At 36.4% G+C, this 19,362-nt stretch overlaps 1 protein-coding gene across 1 annotated transcript in view; it reads right to left on the reverse strand.

Moving 5' to 3' along the window:
• Nucleotides 1-19,362, reverse strand: part of STK33 (serine/threonine kinase 33) — a 43,971-nt gene that overhangs the window by 13,843 nt on the left and 10,766 nt on the right. The window contains exons 4-8 of the mRNA XM_063289427.1: nucleotides 18,798-18,902; nucleotides 17,028-17,166; nucleotides 15,181-15,269; nucleotides 12,306-12,390; nucleotides 5,268-5,343 (exon numbers count right to left, since the gene is read on the reverse strand). Coding sequence (XP_063145497.1) covers nucleotides 5,268-5,343; nucleotides 12,306-12,390; nucleotides 15,181-15,269; nucleotides 17,028-17,166; nucleotides 18,798-18,902 — 494 coding nt within the window. The remainder of the gene's footprint in view (nucleotides 1-5,267; nucleotides 5,344-12,305; nucleotides 12,391-15,180; nucleotides 15,270-17,027; nucleotides 17,167-18,797; nucleotides 18,903-19,362) is intronic.

The following is a 19,362-nucleotide window of genomic DNA, read 5'->3' on the forward strand; positions in this document are numbered from 1 at the left end:
TTTACTACTCAAGACGTGAAAAACAAAGAAGAAACAGCATTGCTTTCATAATCAGGAAGGATATAGCAAGAACAGTACTTGGTCAAAATGCAATCAATGACTGAATAATAATCAATTAGACTTCATAGACAACTTAAATATGACGATTATCCAAGTTTATGCTCTAACCATGTTGTAGAAGAGGAGGATGTTGGTGAGTTTTATGGTCATGTTCAGTTTGAAACTGATAGAACATGCAAGCAAAATGTGCTGCTTGTGGTTGGAGAATGGAATGCCAAAGGTGGAAATATTAAGGAGGAAAATACAGTTGGATTATATGGCCTTAGAAACCAAGCTAGATAATGATTTATCAATTTCTATCAATCTTATGATTTCTTTACTGCTAACACAATCTTTCAACAACCAAAGTGACCCCTATATACATGGACCACACCAGATGGAGTACAAAGAAATCAAATTAACTGTATTATTGGTACACGGAAGAGCTCAAGTTATAATATCAAATCCATGGTCAGGAGCTGGCTGTGGAACAGATCATGAACTGTTCATGTGTAAGATCCAAATACCCACCATTTTCAAAGTGAACATCAGGAATCATCCTGAAATCCTGAACCTCACTGATAGGGAACCAGAGGAACTATGGAATGAAATCAAAGAAGTTGTTAAGGATGAACATGAAAAGAGACTGCCAAAGACTAATAAACAGAAGATAGCAAACTGGGTGTTAGAACAAACAGTGAAAATTGTTGAGAAGAGAAGAGACGCCAAAGCCAAGAAAGACAAAAATCTCAGGATGCAACTTAATAAAGAATTTAAGAGAGCTGTTAAGAGACAAGAAACAATATTATAACAACATCAGTAATTCATCAAAGATGGAAACAGACACTGAAATCAAGAAAAGTCTTCCAAAAGATCTCCACACTCAAAAGAAGGTACCAACTTGGAATTGGCATGCTAAAGAATGCCAATGGACAAACAGTAACTGATTCCAAGAAGATCAAAGATGAAAAGAGCGTACTGAAATTTTGTACAGTAAAGATGTCAATATCTAAACCAACTTTGAAGGTATTCCCAACGTACAAGAACCTCTAGTATTGGAAGATGAAGATAGATCAGTACTCTAGTCATTACCAAGTCAGAAGGTTACAGGAATTGATCAAATATCTACAGAAATAGGGCAAGCAATAGAAGAAGAATCTGTAAAACTATGCCAGCAAATCTGGGGGACAACACAGCGGCCAAAAGATTAGAAGAATCTGTCTACATACAAATACCACATGCTACCAAAATAATTTCATCTAATGCAAATTAGAAATCTACATGGAAAGAGAGATGCAAGATATTCAATCTCACTTTAGAAAAAGCTGATGCATGCTAGATAATTGAGAAAGCCAAAGAATACCAAAAAGAAGTCAAAATATGCTTCATTGAGTACAGAAAGACCTCTAATTGTCTCAATCATGTCAGGCTGTAGAATGTAGAAAAATGGGAATCTCAGAACATATCATGGTGCTCATGTGAAACTTGTACCCAAGTCAGGGAGTCATAGACCAGACAGAACATGGTGAAACTGATTGGCTTTAGGTTGACAAAGGAGTGAGACAAGGCTGCATATAGGCAGTCCTCATTTAGCAACTGCCTCATTTAGTGACTGTTCAAGTTATGATGGTGTTGTAACTCTACAACCAATCATCACATTTTCAACCTTTGCAGGTCTGTAAAGCAAAGGAAAGCTGAAGTAAGATCATAAGCACAGTTGTGGTTTCCCTTAGCAACCACTTCAATTAATGACTGAGTTGCCAGTCTCAATTGTTGTCATAAACAAGGACTACCTGTACTCTCACCTTATTTATTCAAACTATATGTAGAATATATATTGAGGGAAGCAGGATAGGAAGAAGATAAGCATGGTTTTAAAATTAGAGGAATAAATATCAATTGTCTGGGCTATTTGATGACCCTGCTCTGATAGCCGAAAGTTTGCAAGCACTAGTAATGAAAGTCAAGGAGTACAGTGAAAAAAATGGGACTGAGATTAAATATAAAAAAGATCAGACTAATGACAACAGGTACAACAACTGACAATGAAGAGGTGGATAGGTTCTGCCTTTTAGGACAGTAAAAGAACCAGCTATCAAGAATACACTGCAGACTAGCACTTGGTAGAGTAGCAATGAAGGCCTTGGAAAAGATATTCAAATACCATGGGTGCACCATTGGAAGACCTAAAGGACCAGGTTGGTGACAGACTGTCATGGAGAGAATCAACACCAACTTGATGGCACATAATCAATCAATCTTCAATCCTGATTCATTGTGAACCTGTATATCCCTTCATCCATTCCCTTCCCTCTTCTCCTAATGTGCTCAGTTTTAGTGCTTCTCTACTAGTTTGAACTACACTGCAGGCTGCTATAGGTTATTAGTTACATCAGAATATAATTATGTTAAGAGTTTTGTGATGCACTTCAATAGAAGAAGGGAGCATCACACTGATTCAGAAATAATGTTAAGAAGGCAAGATTGTTTTAGGAGTTACTGAAACAAGTGTCAGCCCAAAGTATTTCTCACATGAGTTCCAGAATAGTTTAGAAAATAAAGAATATTTTTTAAAAACTCAGGGAAGAAATACAAGGTTGGATTGTTAGATCAAGGCTAAAGGAGGCAAATAGTTCTATCTGCTTGCCCTTACTGGACTTTTCCTGACAAAGAATGATTGATGAAGCATTTGAATTTTGTTTTTTTTATTTAAGAGATGAGCTATGGGGAGAAGAGAGATTATGTTGTATTTAGAGATGGCAATACAGTAAGCTATTAAAATTGTTTTTACTTGCTAGGATGAAGGGGGAATTTACATCTTTTTTCTTTTTCTTCTTTTCCTTCTTTTTCTTTTCTACATGCCCCTTCTTTTTCTTTTGTATTTTTTTGTTTGTAATTTTTGTAGTTTGTATTGGCTTTTACTCTTTTCATTTATAATTCTTAATAAAATTATTTGGAAAAAAAAGAAATTAAAATGTAAATGAATGAAAAAACATTTTGAGAGGCATTACCAAAAGTTAATAGGAAATAGATGTATTTCAGCATTCCCCAAAATGTTCCTATTTAGAAGTGTGGTTGTTTTTCAGGACGCAGTAATAAAAATACTGACCAGAGATTTATTTATTTTATTTATTTTATATCCCGCCTTTACTATTTTTATAAATAACTCAAGGTGGCATACATACCTAATACTCCATCCTCCTCCTATTTTCCCCACAACAACAACCCTGTGAGGTAGGTTGGGCTGAGAGAAAGTGGCTGGCCCAATGTTACCCAGCCGGCTTTCAGGCCTAAGGTAGGACTAGAACTCTTGGTCTCCTGGTCTCTAGCATGTTGCCTTAAATCCCTGTAAGACTTGTGATCCATGAGGGCATGCCAAACTCAGGAACTCAATAAAAAGATAATTGTCTCTTGTTTTACTAGTCTATGTTAAAATAGAGGTGCACCATAACTTGCAGCTACATTACAATAAAAGACACCATAGAGACCCTATCCTACTACACAAAAGTATCCACGAAACTCAACATTTCATTGAAAAATGAATATTGTATTTGAAAGATTCGATTTTATGGGATAACAAGGTCAAGCCCAGTGTAACAGATATGCCTGTTAAGAGAAGGTATGCTGTCTCTATTACTGCAATTGGTTTAGCAGCTAACAGGTTAATACAGATGCATTAAAACCTACTAGGCACATTAGTTAGCAATGGCGACGTTAAACATTCACTTAGCAAGAATAGCTAAAAAGACCATCTAACAATGGTAGAGTGAGTTGCTTATATAAATTGCACAAAAATTAAAGAATACTTTATGTACCTCTTAATATATTTTTCAAACAGAATAAAAGGAATGTATATTTTATTAATTCTTACTATGTTTGATTTTTTAACTGTCATTTGGAAGAGGGGCAATATAAAGTAACATTGTTACAATACTATTGTGATTCTACAATGCCAACTTAAAATATTTATATGTTAATTAAAGTATAATGTTAAGAATCCTGAACTGTGACTAAAATCAGCACAATTCAGTGCTCTTTGTTTTACGGGGTCTGTGAATTATACAGATTGCAGAAGCAGCATGGAATTCTTACTGGCCAATCAAATTATCCCAATCCAATGTATAATACATTCAACTATGCTATATGGGGAAAGATGGCACAGCAACATTAATACTATAAACTACGATCATAACATTGGTACTGCCTCAGTATTAAAAGGTTTCAGAACACAGCATGAGCCACAAATTTTAAAAAAGCAATAAAACTGCAGTAAAGACTATGTGCTGTGAAGCATACATATTATCCAGTATCCCATTATCTTAGATAAATTGGAAGAATAATTATTGGGGAAGTATTAGCTTTATTGGGAAGAAGTTTGTTCTTTCTACTTGACTGATCTCTTCTCAGTTGCCAGTATTGACTACCAAAGTCTCAAATAAGAAGAGCAGTCTAATCAAGTTTAGCAAAGAACACCGTTATGTCCCATCATCATCTTTTTCCTAATCAAAGATGGTTGTTTGTTATAATTTGGACTTACTTGTTCAATTCAAATTTAATTACAAAACTTAAGGATTAAAAGTTTTCTACGGTTTAAGTATACCGCAGAAAACATTTTGGACTTCCTTTGTTCAATTAAAATATTACTCTTTCTTATTTATAAGTAACTGAATGAAACAGTAACCCAGGACCTATAAGGCAGAACTGTCTGTAAGTATTATAGATAGTAGCTTGGATCCAGATTTGGTCACATCAAAAAGAGATCCATTGTAATCAGTGGGATTTAAGTTAATCACAACCAGTTTCGAAGGGCTGACATGAAGCATGACTTACATCTGGCTCTAACCTAGAATAAAGATATATGAAGTACAGTGAGTATCCATTTTAAACAAATGCTTTCAGCAGTAACATTCTGACAAATAGTCTCCATTCTGTCAAATGTAACCAGCACAGAAAGAGAAAACTATATGCCCACAAATCTTTATTTCCACCCAGAAAAAGTCAAGAATATTCTGACTCTTTGCATCAGTTTTTTATACACACACACACACACATTCTCAGCTGTGATCCAGAGAATAATTACTTGAGAATATTAAGAGCTGAGGTTACTAATTTCTTTTAGAAAGAACTCAGCAAAGACAATTTAACCAATGAAAAACACCAGTCAAGCAATAATTGACAAATACTGCCTTCTTTAGGAATGATATTTTTATTGTATATAAACTACTTACAGCATATACATAATGACACCTATGCTCCAGACATCACATTGTTGGCTATAGTCATGTGCACTTATCACTTCTGGAGCTGCCAACAAAGAAAAAAGATTAATAAAACAAACAGATACTTTTAACTGCTTAGAAGAAAGCAGTATGGATGAGATATATTTTGTTCACCCTAAAAAAAAAAAGCAACAGATGTTGATATTAACAATGTATGGCCCTAAACAATTCATGCCTATATATCCTCACTTTGATCGTTTAGGAATTATGATAATCGTGACTAATTTCGTTGCTGGTGTTCTTTCTATTTGTAAATTGTGAAAACACTGTTCCAAAAATTTTGACTTCAAATTCTTCACAATACCACACAAATACATTTCCATTTGGAAAACAAATACATAGATTTATATGCCAGTTTTAAAGTCAGAAAGGCTTCCTCCCCTAGTATATTAGGGCAAATCTCAAATAGTACAACATGCACTGAAATACAAAATAATCTTCCAGAAAATCTTCTGACTGCGCTAATTTGCTTTATATGTTTACTTTATAGACATCTTAGGTTTAGGTAATTTGTAAATATACGCAGTATTCCACCGACCTAATTCAAATGGGTATAACTTTGCTTAAACAAAGATATGCATGAGCTTTTCCCCTTTTGTTTTTCCCTTACTCGCGGGCTGTGATTAAACCATCCAGGAAGTTTGTAGTCACTTACAGTTTCCTGTTTCTCAAACCAGGTATCTATGGTTACCAGTTTGGGAACAAGAAATTATCTTAATCCAACTTTACGTCACAGCTGAAGATCCTAAATACTTTCAAAATCAGTAATCATAATATTCTGTTTCGGACAAAACAGGAAATAAAGCTTAATTAGAGATTTCCTATTTTAACTACTGCTTAAACAAAGCAAGGAGTGAAAGGGATGGACATTCCCAGAAAAGGCTCATGCATATTTCAGCTTTATAAGTCATGATATGAGTTACCATCATGAGTCAAAATGTGGTCACTAAATGGTATGATCACATTCATAACAATTTATTTGGGATTATGTATCATAAATTCATGGAAGAATGTAAAGAGAAGTAGTAACAATAGTAAAAAAAAGTATTACTAAAATAAATTTTGGCAATTTGAAAGAATTTTGAAATGAAGAGTTGGAATTTTCCATCTCAAAAAAATAAATGGTTTGTTTGTTTGTTTGTTTATTTATTTATTTATTTATTTATTTATCATATTTCTTCACCACCCATCTCATATAGCAATGTCTCTGGGCGATTTTTGTCCTCAGAAATTTTAAATAAGCCTTGTATGATTTTAAGATGAAACTAATTCACCAAAAGATACTTTTTTCATATTAGCTAGACAACTCAGCAGAAGTTTAAGAAAGACTGGATGTCAGTCTTTTTTATGCAGGAGATGTATTATATTTGAGGGAATTTTAACATATATGGTTTGGGCTTAGGTAAGGTAAAGGTTTCCCTTGACGTAAAGTCCAGTCGTGTCCGACTCTAGGGGGCGGTGCTCATCTCCGTTTCAAAGCCTTGGAGCCGGCGTTGTCCATAGGACACTTCCGGGTCATGTGGCCAGCATGACTCACGGAACGCCGTTACCTTCCCGCCGAAGCGGTACCAATTAATCTACTCACATTTGCATGTTTTCGAACTGCTTGGTGTGCAGAAGCTGGGACGAGCAACGGGAGCTCACCCCGCCGCGCGGTTTCGAACCGCCGACCTTCCGATCGACAGCTCAGCGGTTTAACCCGCAGCGCCACCGCGTCCCATGGTTTGGGCTTGCTCTACAGCAAATACATGCTCAGTTTTTATACAGTGATAAACCTCACCTATATTGAATCACACTGATTTATCTTTCCATTGTGTTGCCTGGGGAATTCTGGGAATTGGCTAGGGAATTCTGGGAGTTGAAGACCACACTTCTTAAAGTTGCTGAGATTGAGAAACACTGCTTTACAGTAATCCCACTTTGGGCTGATAATCAAACCTTTGTGAATTAGATCTGTCCTCCCCTCCAGTCCCCAAGCTTCATCCCTAAAGCCAGGTTATCAGATCCCTGGTGCATCACACACATATAAAAGGTGGGGGCTCCGATTCCCAGATTGCACCTGACATTTTGGCTTTACAGATGTCCCTGTGTTGAATGATGCTTTGTTGGAGAGAAACTCCTCTCCAAAATTAAAATCCTGGATTGAAAATGTGTGCTTACTTTTAGTCTCTGAACGGTTTATCAACACAATAGAAAGATAAATCAATGTGATTCAATATAGGTGAGGTTTAATTTGTTGAATAAAAACTGAGTTCTTGCTATATATCTGTTGTAATGTATATTATGGAGTCCATGGTGCTCTCTGAGCTTGGTTGTTTGACTGTAGACATTTCATTACCCAACTAGGTAACATCATCGTGGGAGGATGGGTCCACTGCTTTTCATCCACCACTGTTCTTTTGTGATTTAATCTTTCTTGGTTAGCCAAAGAACTACTGGAGAACAAAGAAACCTACATCCCAGTAAACACCAACCCAATACAGAAACTAGACAACCTGATCAAGAGAACCATTAATGACTTAACCAAAAAAGGTCAAATCACAAAAGAAGAACAGTGGCAGATGAAAAGCAGTGGACCCACCCTCCCACACTTCTATGGATGCCCAAAAATACACAAGCTCAACATACCTCTTCGTCCAATAGTATCATTACCAGAGACCCCCAACATACAACATAGTGAAAGAACTTACAAAAAAGCTTGGACATCTCACAGAGGGGAGCAAATATTCTGTCAACTCCCCACTATAGTGCCTCCAGAAAATCAAAGAACTAAAAATGGATGAAGATGAAATTATGATTTCATTCAATGTCACAGCACTCTTTACATCCATAGATCCAGAACTTGCAAAAGAATCAATCCATGGCAACAGTACTACACAACACACCTGACCTAACCAAATAGACTAAGATGGAAATACCCAGAATCATGGACCTTGTCAACCTCTGCCTCACTATCTACTTTCAGTTTGATGGACAAATATACTGAGAAATCAGAGGAATATCTATGGAGTCACTACTCTCAGGACTGTAATGCAGCATCTAGAAACTATAGCACTCCCACACATACAACCAAAAGTATGGATCTGGTATGTAGACGACACCTTTGTCATAATAGAAAAAGAACGACTAGAGAAGACACATGAAACAATCAACAACATCTTCAAAGGAATAAAAGGAAGAGGAAAAGCAATAAAAGGAAGAAATGACAGCAAATTAGAAACACAAGTCAGTCAAAAACCAACCCACACTAACCAAATGCTCCATTACCAAAGTAACAACCAACGACCCACAAGAGGAACTGTGTAAGAACATTATTCAGATGAGCACAAATGCATTGCAGCAATACCAGAACACCAGAAAAAGGAAACAGATCACTTATACAATCTTCCAACAGAATGAATGCCCATACAACTTTATCAACAAGTGCCTGACCATTCAACCCACTACAGCACAACCAACACAAGCTATGAAAATAACACTGCCATACAGTCAGAAACATCAGAAACATCTCAGAAATAACTAACGAACTATTACAACCACACAGCATCACCATAGCACACAAACCAACTAAAGCCCTCCAAAACATCTTAAGTAAACCAAAAGACCGAGCAGCCCAAGAAGAAAAAGCAGGAGTCATCTACAACATACAGTGTAAGGACTGTAACACCACTATGTAGGACATGCAGAAGACTAGCAGAGCACATCCATGAACACCAACTAGCAATCAGAAGACACAATGAAAACTCCTTAATCTCACAACACATGGACAGACTCAACCATAGGTTCAACTGGGAAACTGTGAGCATCCTGGACCAAGAAAAACACTAGGGAATTCCTGGAAGCTTGGCACTCAGGCACATCAGCCATCAATAGAGATAAACCACATTTAAACACCATTCAAAAGAGACAATAACTAAGAAGGAAGGAAAAAGACCAGAGCACATCCTTTCCAGCAACCTACACCCAGATAAGCAGAGATTAACACCAGACAAACAATCAAGCAGAAAACAATACCTTAATCAAGGAACTACCAAGGAGAAGACCACACCCCCACCAACACTGGCAGGACAAGCTACTGTATATAAGCAGGGAGCAAATCCCACACTCGCTAGCACTGATGTTACTTAGTTGGGTAATGAAACGTCTGCAATCAAACAACAAGCTCAGAGAGCACCATAGACTCCACAGTTCAACCCTAAGCTACATATATTCTGTTCTATCATTAACATATATAGTTTGGTTTTTTTAACTGTATTATATTTGGGGGGGTCTCTTCAAACATTCTTTGGTAATATTTACAGATATTATTTTGTATTTTGTGGATTCTTTTAATAATAATATATTTTTTTAAAAAGTCACATCCCCAATCAATACATCTCTAATGTCACCACAAGCATTTCTTATACATTTTGCCCTGAAACACATCAAATAATTCTGAATGGTACAATCACTTCCTCTGCACTTTTTCATCTCACTACCCTCCATCTATTCAGATGGAAAAGCAAAAATAACATTGGTGAAGGAATCCAAGAACTATTAAGCAGATAAAAGAGATAGTGAATGACACCTCAGCATTTGGAAAGCTGGGAACAAGAGAAAGAGACTCAAAATAGCCCTGTGTTGATTCTCTATGGTATAAAAAGAAGCAAAGAGAAACTCTGCCAGCCTTCAAGATTCTGTTATTATATCTTACAACAATAGAGTTCTACTAGACCTTATGTGTCTTCCTGACTTGGCCTACCTCAAAGTGCTGACATCATGTAACTAACAAAATACAGTAATTTTCCCCTGTATTGCATTAATGCAGAATGTTGCAGAATTTTCATTTCTATGTCTTCTGTTATCACCATTTACCAAAGTGTCAAATGTAACTATCACAAATCTATGAATTCCTACTTTCATACCAATACCAACCTAGTTAACACCAGTTTATACTTTCTGACAAACATACATTTTTTATTTCATTTATTTCATTCATTAACTCATGCTCTTTGCCATTTACTTCTCTTACATTCCAAGTCACAGTCTCCATATGCCATGGTCATCACCTGATGGGCCCATAAATATTGACCTTTGCCACTCATCAAGACTTCGGTCAACTGAAGTTTTCACATAACAGTTTTTACAGAGAAGGCACAGACTAGATAACCAACCTTAGCCATACCCAGGCCTGATGTAGGATTCTCGGCTAACAATAGGGATACTACTATTCCATTCTGACACATTTTAGCCAATATGCCACAAGCACAATCAAATCCTAGTTCTACCCCAAGCTAACATAACACTGCTTAAAATATGGACTACCAAAGACAAATATAACAATGACTATCACAACATTTAATTTTAAATCAGAAAATCTCCATAATAAAAAGCTTCATTCAGTTTCACAAAATCCTAATTTTTCTAGTCATCAATGCAGATATAGTAATACTTGGTCTTTTTATAGGAACATGTAAGCTATGTTATCCAAAAATCTCATTATAGACACTAGTTCAGTAAGAGCATGGACAACAGATTGTGTAGCACCTGTTCATATGAACATTCACTACTTTTATTTTCAAGTCATAGGACCAGCATGTCGTAAATGATCAGTCCAACTTATAGCTTATCTGATCATAGATATAGCTTTATATCCATTTCTTGATTTGATAAATGCAGACAATGAGAAATTAAAAGGGCCTAAAAGAGTTGTATCCCATTGTCTGTTTTCAACTAAGTTTCTAAACTGACTGTAATCAAAGTCAGCAAATTAGCAATCATAATATTTTTAAAGTGTTACACCACACTCTAATGTATATTGACATCAGAAACTGAACATCAGAGTAGGAGTCAGTAATCTCTTTGTGTTGAGGACTCATCTGGAATGTTGAGACTATATAATGGGCACACACTCAAAATGGAAGCCATGGTAGACATGGCTAGTCTCAGAAAAGGAATTTTACAAAATGTAACTAGTCATCAAATATGCTTTCTGTCATCCAAGTGGAAATGTTGTGGGGCCTAAAGGTACTTTTACAGATTTCCTATTTGTTTTTGTTTTTTTTCTTTTTAAAGTCAAGTAAAACAGGGAGCTTCATGGTCACCATTTCATGAAAGAATAGGACTGGGGAAACAGTATTATTATTCATGCAGAGATTGAATAGGTGGGGTGCTAGTTGTCAGTCTTTACAAATATCCTAGTAAAACAAAATAGAATTAGTCAGATCATCCTTTAAATTCAACTGCAACCCTCATATTGTACTTGCAAGCAATGTTTCTCATACCAATATGGAACAATGTTAACAATAAGCAATCCTGTTGAACTGAATCAAACATTGCAGGCAGGTTTATGAAAATGGAATACAAATGTCTGCAAGTAAAAATCCATTGATGCAACAAGGCATTTTGCTTCCCTCATTGCAAATTCCTGCTCTCCTCTGTTAAATCTCCAGGAAAAAAAAAAGCACAGATCAACCTACGTTGTGATAGTGTGTATGGTATTTCCCACTATCATGCAAAGTCTGCTTACATTAACTGAGACACTATTCACACAAGCAGCCTCTACCAACTTTTAGCCACTTCATTTTTTCCCATGCCATATCTCAGCTCTTCTGACTCCAGGTCTCCCAGGGATGCAGAAGAAAAGAAGGAATAGGAAAGCCATCTGTAACAAGCATGCTTCTGGATGTTAATACTGGAAGCAAAGTTTTATTCTCAGCAGTCCCTATCAAGATCACTGTTTCCATTCTAAAAAGCTTACTCAGCCCTGTTTGAAGAAGCTCTCTGTTGGCAAAAATATATTTATAATTACCAACAGTTGCATAGCTTCAAACTTACATCATAATGATGTATCTGTAAGCCATGAGCAAGTCAATAACTGTACATATGTAAATTAATAGCCTCCAACATATTCCTACATATTGATTGATAGTTAAAAATTTAATTCATTATGCCATTCTTTCATCAGTTCAGATTTAATGGAAATATTATATGAAGTACTGGACTTACCCATATAGATAGGAGTCCCACAGGTAGACTGGAACATGCTTTCACTTCCTCCCATCTTTTGAACAGCTAAACCAAAATCAGTTACCTGTGAGAAACATAACTCAGTTTTTTTTCCTTGCTGATAAGTAGATGTAGCTTTTTATTCCTCTTAAGATTTTAATATTCAGAGCAAAACCACTTTGTGAGAGCTAAAAAAATTAGCAAATGATTTCCTATAATAATGCACATTAAGCAGAAACTCTGCATCAAGGCTTCCATACATATTCCCAATTTTAACCTTATTTTACAAATTGCGTTAGCATTTGTGCATACATAAAAGTCAGGTGGGTGTTCAACAGGAAAACCAAATGCTGCTACAGGACCTACATTAACATCCTTTAAAAGGCACATAATTATAATTACATGATATTTAAGGATCCAAATGCAGTACGTTATATAGAAGATACTTGTATTGAGTAAAAGCTAAAACAAAAGTAGTAAAAGATATACCAGGAACCAAATGACTATTTCAATTTGTGGAACATCTCATACATTTTATTTGTACACATTTTGTATACAAGCAAGAAAGAAGGAAAAAGCAGGGAGGCTGGAGAACATTTTTCTTCAGGGAATCCAAGTACCCAAGGATCCTTACAGCCTACTGTATATTCCAAGGACTGCCTTGAGAGGGCTGCCAAAGCACTGTCCATTTTCTGTATGTTTGATTTCAGACATAAAGGACAGAATGAAGTAAACAGTGTCAATCATGTATCAGAAATGTACATGCCAATCATAGAGTCTGCAGTTTTCTGTAGTCATCTGTGGTTTTCTGCATTTTTAAAAATCCATAACAAAATTTAATATGCACTTCTCCTTCACAACTTGCCTTGATACAGAGATTTATATGTTATTTTCCCTAACATGTAAAGGTTTAACATTTATTTCCTAAATGCATATTTCAAAGAATAACTGTCCAGAATGGAAATATTTGCAGTATCACCTCTTTTTTGCAAGATAGACAGACAGACAGACAGTCAGATGATAAATGCTAGCAGACTGCAATGGCATATTTTGCTTCGGGAGAACTCTACAGCAGATTTGTTTCATATTCCTATGGGGGGGGCTATTTTTCCTTTTGTTGTCTTGTTTTGTCATAATAGGTAGCAGCGCCTAACAGACTCTGGCCAATCTCAAAAAAGCTAAGCAAAGGCAGACCTGGTTCATGCTTGGATGAGAGATCACCAGGAAATCCCAGGGCTGTAGGAAAGACTGGGAGGTCAGACAATACCCAGGAAGAAGGCAGTGACAACCAATTCTGTATTATTGCCAAGAAAATAACAGGGACATCCATGAAGTCATCAGAGGTCATTTTACTTACTTAATGAAAACTAAAGCAACCTAGCAATGGAGCTGCTGCCTTTATTACTGATGCACCACAAATCGTGTCAGCTTTCCAGGGAAGTGATATTGCTTCCATTTTCTTTTCAGGGATATTACATGGCAAAAGAAATGTCTATCCATTGCTCAGTACTAGCTCTCTTGAAAGGGTTATTGTGTGGGGAAGGCAAAAAGGAGAAGAGAAAAGTAGGTTTGCCCAACTTTCCATCTTCCCTTTTTATTCTTCCTGTCTCAGTGCCTGGCTAAGATAGTCTGTGGTCCCTGCTTCCCTGTACGCAGAGCTTACAGTATTTCTGCATCTGCAGGAAAACCACCTGCTACATTGGATTCAGGAACCATACGTCCTATTGAGAAGGAGGCACACCTGCTGGATAATTGTGCCTGCAACATGTTACATTCAGCTATTGCTGGCACACAAAGAACAGGATTATGCCAAAGTCCATGCAATAGAAGAAAAATCAACATGGAGGAACTAATATTGACAGCATATTTTTCAAATATACTGTCAGTCAGCTCCTTTTGTTACACAATTATGTCTTTGGGCATTCATGCTTTGTCTATACCATCATTTCTTCTAAAAGTTTTCATTAGGACTGTCCAGGAAACTGATGCCGAAAGAGCACAGCAAGGCCACACAGTCTCAGCACACAGTCAAGAGCAGGAGTAAACACAACAGTCTGTCTCAGCACACAAACATGCCTCTCCTCAAACCCAAGAATGATCATACATTTCTCCCTAGAAATGCAAGCAGGAGGATATGCAGAATCAAAAGGCATGAAGGGAAGTATGAATTTGCCCTAAGAGAAGCCTTGATTCATGCAGAACACTCATGGAGATAAAATACACTTGATCATAATATGTGGCTTTATTTGCCACAAAATGTACCTTAGTATTAGGTTCCATTATAGACATTTTATTAAATCCTCCCAGCCATTTTAAAGCAACTAAAAAATAGTAAGCATTTTGTAATTATATTTATCAAAGGTCCATTATTTCTTTATAAATAAATAAGTGTGAGTTCTTGAGTCAGTTAATGCATTTTGGCAGTAAATACTCATCCAAAGTCCATAAAGTAGAAAGTAGTTGGGATGTAAAAACTAGTTTTCAAAATTATTAAAATGTTCAAAATAAATTGCCAATATGCATAATTCATACTAATCATGGCTCTCCAGGCTGACATTTGCTAACGTTTAAAACTCTATCCAAAAAGTGAACAAAAAAGAGTGAAGTATACTTTTAAAAACATTTCTTTACAAATGACCTATAACTATACTGTTCTTTGTTCAGTAAGAAGTTTCACCAATGGCACTTGACTCCCACATTCTTGTCAATTGTTCCTATGTCAGAACCTTGTTTTTTTGGCTTGATTATACCATTACACTTCAGTTTAAAAGCTACTAATAGGCATTTACTAGGAAAACTGACTTTGATACCTGTATCTGGGAAAAAACAACACAACAAAAAGTAGTGTATAAAGTGAAGTATTACAATTTCTTACCTTTATATTTAATTTCATTTCATTTTGTTCATCAATGTCACTGCTTTTAACTAAAATGTTTTCCAATTTCAAATCTCTATGAACTATATCTGTCAAGATGGAGAACAAAAAGTAAAAGTGTTATTTATCAAATGCATTGAAAAATATTCTGACAGAAATGTTTTAAAACCCTTTTGACTGCGTAATTTATGAAATATGCTTTCAGTGCATTTCATTCTACATTAATGCACACAAGCAGACACTGCATGCTTTATTTTATAAAAAAAGAACAGTGTCTGTACATTCCCAGCCTCGGTCAAACTTAGATCTATTCTTCAAATAAAATGAAAGAGAAGCTGCATAGGCTTTATCACATTAAAGAATAGAACATGTCACATGACTATTTTAAAAGCAACAGTGTATAAAATTAGTATTTTCAGATGAAAATGCTCAGTTTGCTTCCCATGTTCAGGAACACAAAATACTAAAAAATTGAGATGAGCACATATTTTCTACTCAGTCCCCTCTCACCACTGCTATGTTTTGCTTCTATTCATAGCTGAACCCCAGATTGCCCATTTCCTGTTTTCTACCATTTGCTTAAGATTTTTTCCTTAAAAAATTGTAACAAATCTCACAATAGTATTTTGTCACATAGGTATGTGTGACTGTTTTTCTGAGTGGAAATAGTGGAAAAGATGGGGTTCTATGACCCTGTCCCAAACAGTACGAGCTAACTCTCTGCACTCTCAGTCAACCTCTCTCTAGCCACCCATATCTTAATGACTAGAGGGAGAATGAATGACCAAGTGCTGAAGATGAGGCCCAAATCCCCTCTACTGCACCACCCAGCAAGAAAAGAAGAGCAAGAAGCTGATGTGATGATTCACCAGCATCCCTAGGTAAAAGGCTCCAATTCTATACGTTTCTAACCAAAGAGGTTGGAGGAAAGCTTTACGACAGGACCCAAGGAAGGTATGAGATAGTATCCACCAAACCCTATCATTCTAAAAATACTAATGAATAAAACTAACAAAACATTCCAATACTAATGAATAAAATAAGAATTACCATTGTCCTAGCAACTGTGTATTCAAAACCGAGTTGAACAAATCAGGAGGTCATTTTGGAAACATATTGTCCCTCCATATGGCCCTTCTTTCTCTAAAACTTAACTTCCCAATTCTCTTAATCAAGATTAAGCCACACACAAAAGCTCACACTGATCATTGTTAAGATTAACCATAATCAGAATCCATATCAGCCTTTGCCCAAATTCACATTGATAAGAATGAAAAGCCCAAACATGATTAAGTATGCTGTGAAGTGGATGCAGATATTTCTAGAAATGGCACCTTCATTGCTAATTTCACTGGTATTTCTGCATCAGTCTATAATGTCACTACACAGGAAAAGGATATTTTGTCAAATTTTGTCAAATGTTTTATACAACATTAAATGAACTGGCTGAAAGGCAAAGGCGCATGTAAGGGATTCTGTGTTTTATTTTTGTATGTTTTCCTTGGCTTTCCAGTAGTAGTTCTTGCTGCATTGTAGGACTTTTCTGAAGTTCTAATCCAGGAGGTGATGAAATGGAGGGATTGTTTTTCAAAAGAGGCATCCCATCTATGTGCAAATCCTATTGAATAACTTTCTGGATCAGGGCTTATATCCACAGAAATGAAGAGATAATAATAAGGATTATTAAAAATATTCTACTTCTATTTCTTTACTACCCTTGAACAAACTATTTATTGACTTACATACTATACTAAACAAAATAATTAGAAAAATGATTATCAGCCAAAAGTACAGTCATAATAGGAAAACTGCAATTAGTTAATACAGTACAGAATGAACATTCTTACCTTTCTTGTGGAGATAAGCAATTGCTGATGCAAGACTTTGGATTATATGCCGAGTCTCATTCTCTGTAAATTGACCTTTTCTCTGAAGAATCTCCTTAAGTTCTCCATCTTCGCATAACTCCATTACAAGATACACTCGCTGACATTAATAAAGAATATATCTGTGTCTGTGTCTGTGTCTGTGTGTGTACCACCATATGAACTTACATAGAATATTGAACTGAAGAGGTAACATGGGAGTTACTTTAATGGATATTTTTTCCAAATAATTATTTAGCATGTTCCAAAACGCTTGATGGCTCCAAACCTAACACTAAAACTTCAGTGTGAGTGAGGGCTTTCACCCAATACTTAGAATGTTACAATGGTATATCATATACTCTTTTGGCCATACCGACAACCCTAGAAGTAGAGGCACAGCACCTGAAGAAGCAGGACCACAGCGTGGAGGTCCTCCTAGAACCCTGCTTAAACAGCAGGTGGATGTCATGGCTGGGCAGGGTGGGGCTGCCTAGCTTCAACTGGTGAACCAATTCTAGCTGAACCTACAGTGAGACAATTTTGCTACAGTGGCTCATGCTGGCATTACCACTTGTCTAGACTATAGCAAAGTGCTCTCTCTACATGGGACTGCCTTTAAAAACTTCAGTTAGCTGCTTCAGTTGGTTCAAAATGCAGGACGCAGATGCTTGCCAGCAGTCACTGTTGGGATTATGTAATGCCTGTATTTCAGGCCCTATATTGGTTGCCTATTAGCTTTCAGGTGCAATTTAAAGTGCTGGTGTTAACCCTTACGGCTTGGCTCCAGGTTATTTATAGGAATGCATCTCCTCACCAGCATTTGTGATTGTGCCAGGAGAGGCAGCTGATTGTTCCCAATTTTGGGGAGCTCAAAACAGAAGGTGTGTTTTACAGTGGCAGCACTGGCTCTTTGAAATGGCCTCCCACTTGAGGTTAGGTTAGCCCCAACCCTGATCACTTCCAAAAGAAGCTGAAGACTGAACTCTTCTGGAAGGGGGTTGGGTTGTGATGCCAGGTGGATGGATAGTGTATGTTTTATGTCTCTTTTGGAGGGGGGAATTATACTGTATTTGTTATTTTATTATTGTGTCCATTTTATTTGTAAATCATTAAGAGTCAGATTAGAATGTGGCAGGTAACAGTCTAATAAATGAAAAAATAAATAGTTGACAAGAGATACACTGGCATTTAAAACCAATCCCAACAGAAAAAAATACTGGATTATGGCCAACAATAACTAGGGTCTCCAGGTCAAAAAGGCAATGTGGTGGTCATAGCAGCACAATCCAAGCCCCATTCTTTTTTACATATGTTCAGTGTTGATGCACATACAAAGGGACGGGACTTCAGTCACTCAGCTACAACCGCCATCTCGCCATTTTTGACTACCACCACCCCATGGCTAATAAAAGGAACTAATGTAAGAATAATCTGATATTCATCCAGGCTGAATTGGCAAAAAATCAAATGCATTTTGGAATATACAAGCTTATCTCACAGAAATTCAAACAAAAGGGTATCTGAATGCTGCAAACCTGAAACAAATATATAAACATAGAGGGGAAAAATACATAGCATTAGATAATAAAGTTTTGATCCCAACCGCGAAAACATGTTTGGGGAAGGGTTAACACTATTTTATATGAATTCAGCAGCAACTCAGTTATAACATACCCATCTGCCTTCATTACATCTTGTTTTCCACTTAATGTTAACTGCACCCTAGGAGTTAAATTTATGAAATCTTACCTTTGGCGTCTCAAACACTTCTTCAAGATGTATTATATGCTCATGGTTTACTCTTTTCAGAATGCTTACTTCTCGTTCAAGAAGCTTTACAGCAGAACTCCCAGCCTTAATGTGAGAAAAGTATTTTTAATTTTTTTTACAAATGGTGCTAAATTTGCTTATTTCTTGTTTGTTCTTTTAAATACATTTCTACCACAAAAAAATTAATATTGAGGCAGAGTATCAGACACTGCAAGAGCCTAAACAAGAAACAACACAGCCAAGCCTTGTGCAACAGGATGTTTGTTTGGAGCAACAAAATACTAGAGGTTCCATATAGATGTTCATCACTGCCCAGAATCCTTCCTGTCTGGAAAAATAATCACACAAATGCTTATTTCATGCCACTATATTTTGTGATGGAAGGAAAGAGAAGAAGAGGATGATGAGCAGCAAGGTGGAGACTCAGTTACAATGGTGATGAGAGCATTGTTGGAAGACCTGAAAGACCAGGTTAGAGACAGATCATCAATGAAGAAAATCTATCTATGTGGTGGCTAACAGTCATCAACAAGATGATGGCACA

Source organism: Candoia aspera, chromosome 1 (genome assembly GCF_035149785.1).
Source record: "Candoia aspera isolate rCanAsp1 chromosome 1, rCanAsp1.hap2, whole genome shotgun sequence".
In the NCBI taxonomy this organism is placed as follows: Eukaryota; Metazoa; Chordata; class Lepidosauria; order Squamata; family Boidae; genus Candoia; species Candoia aspera.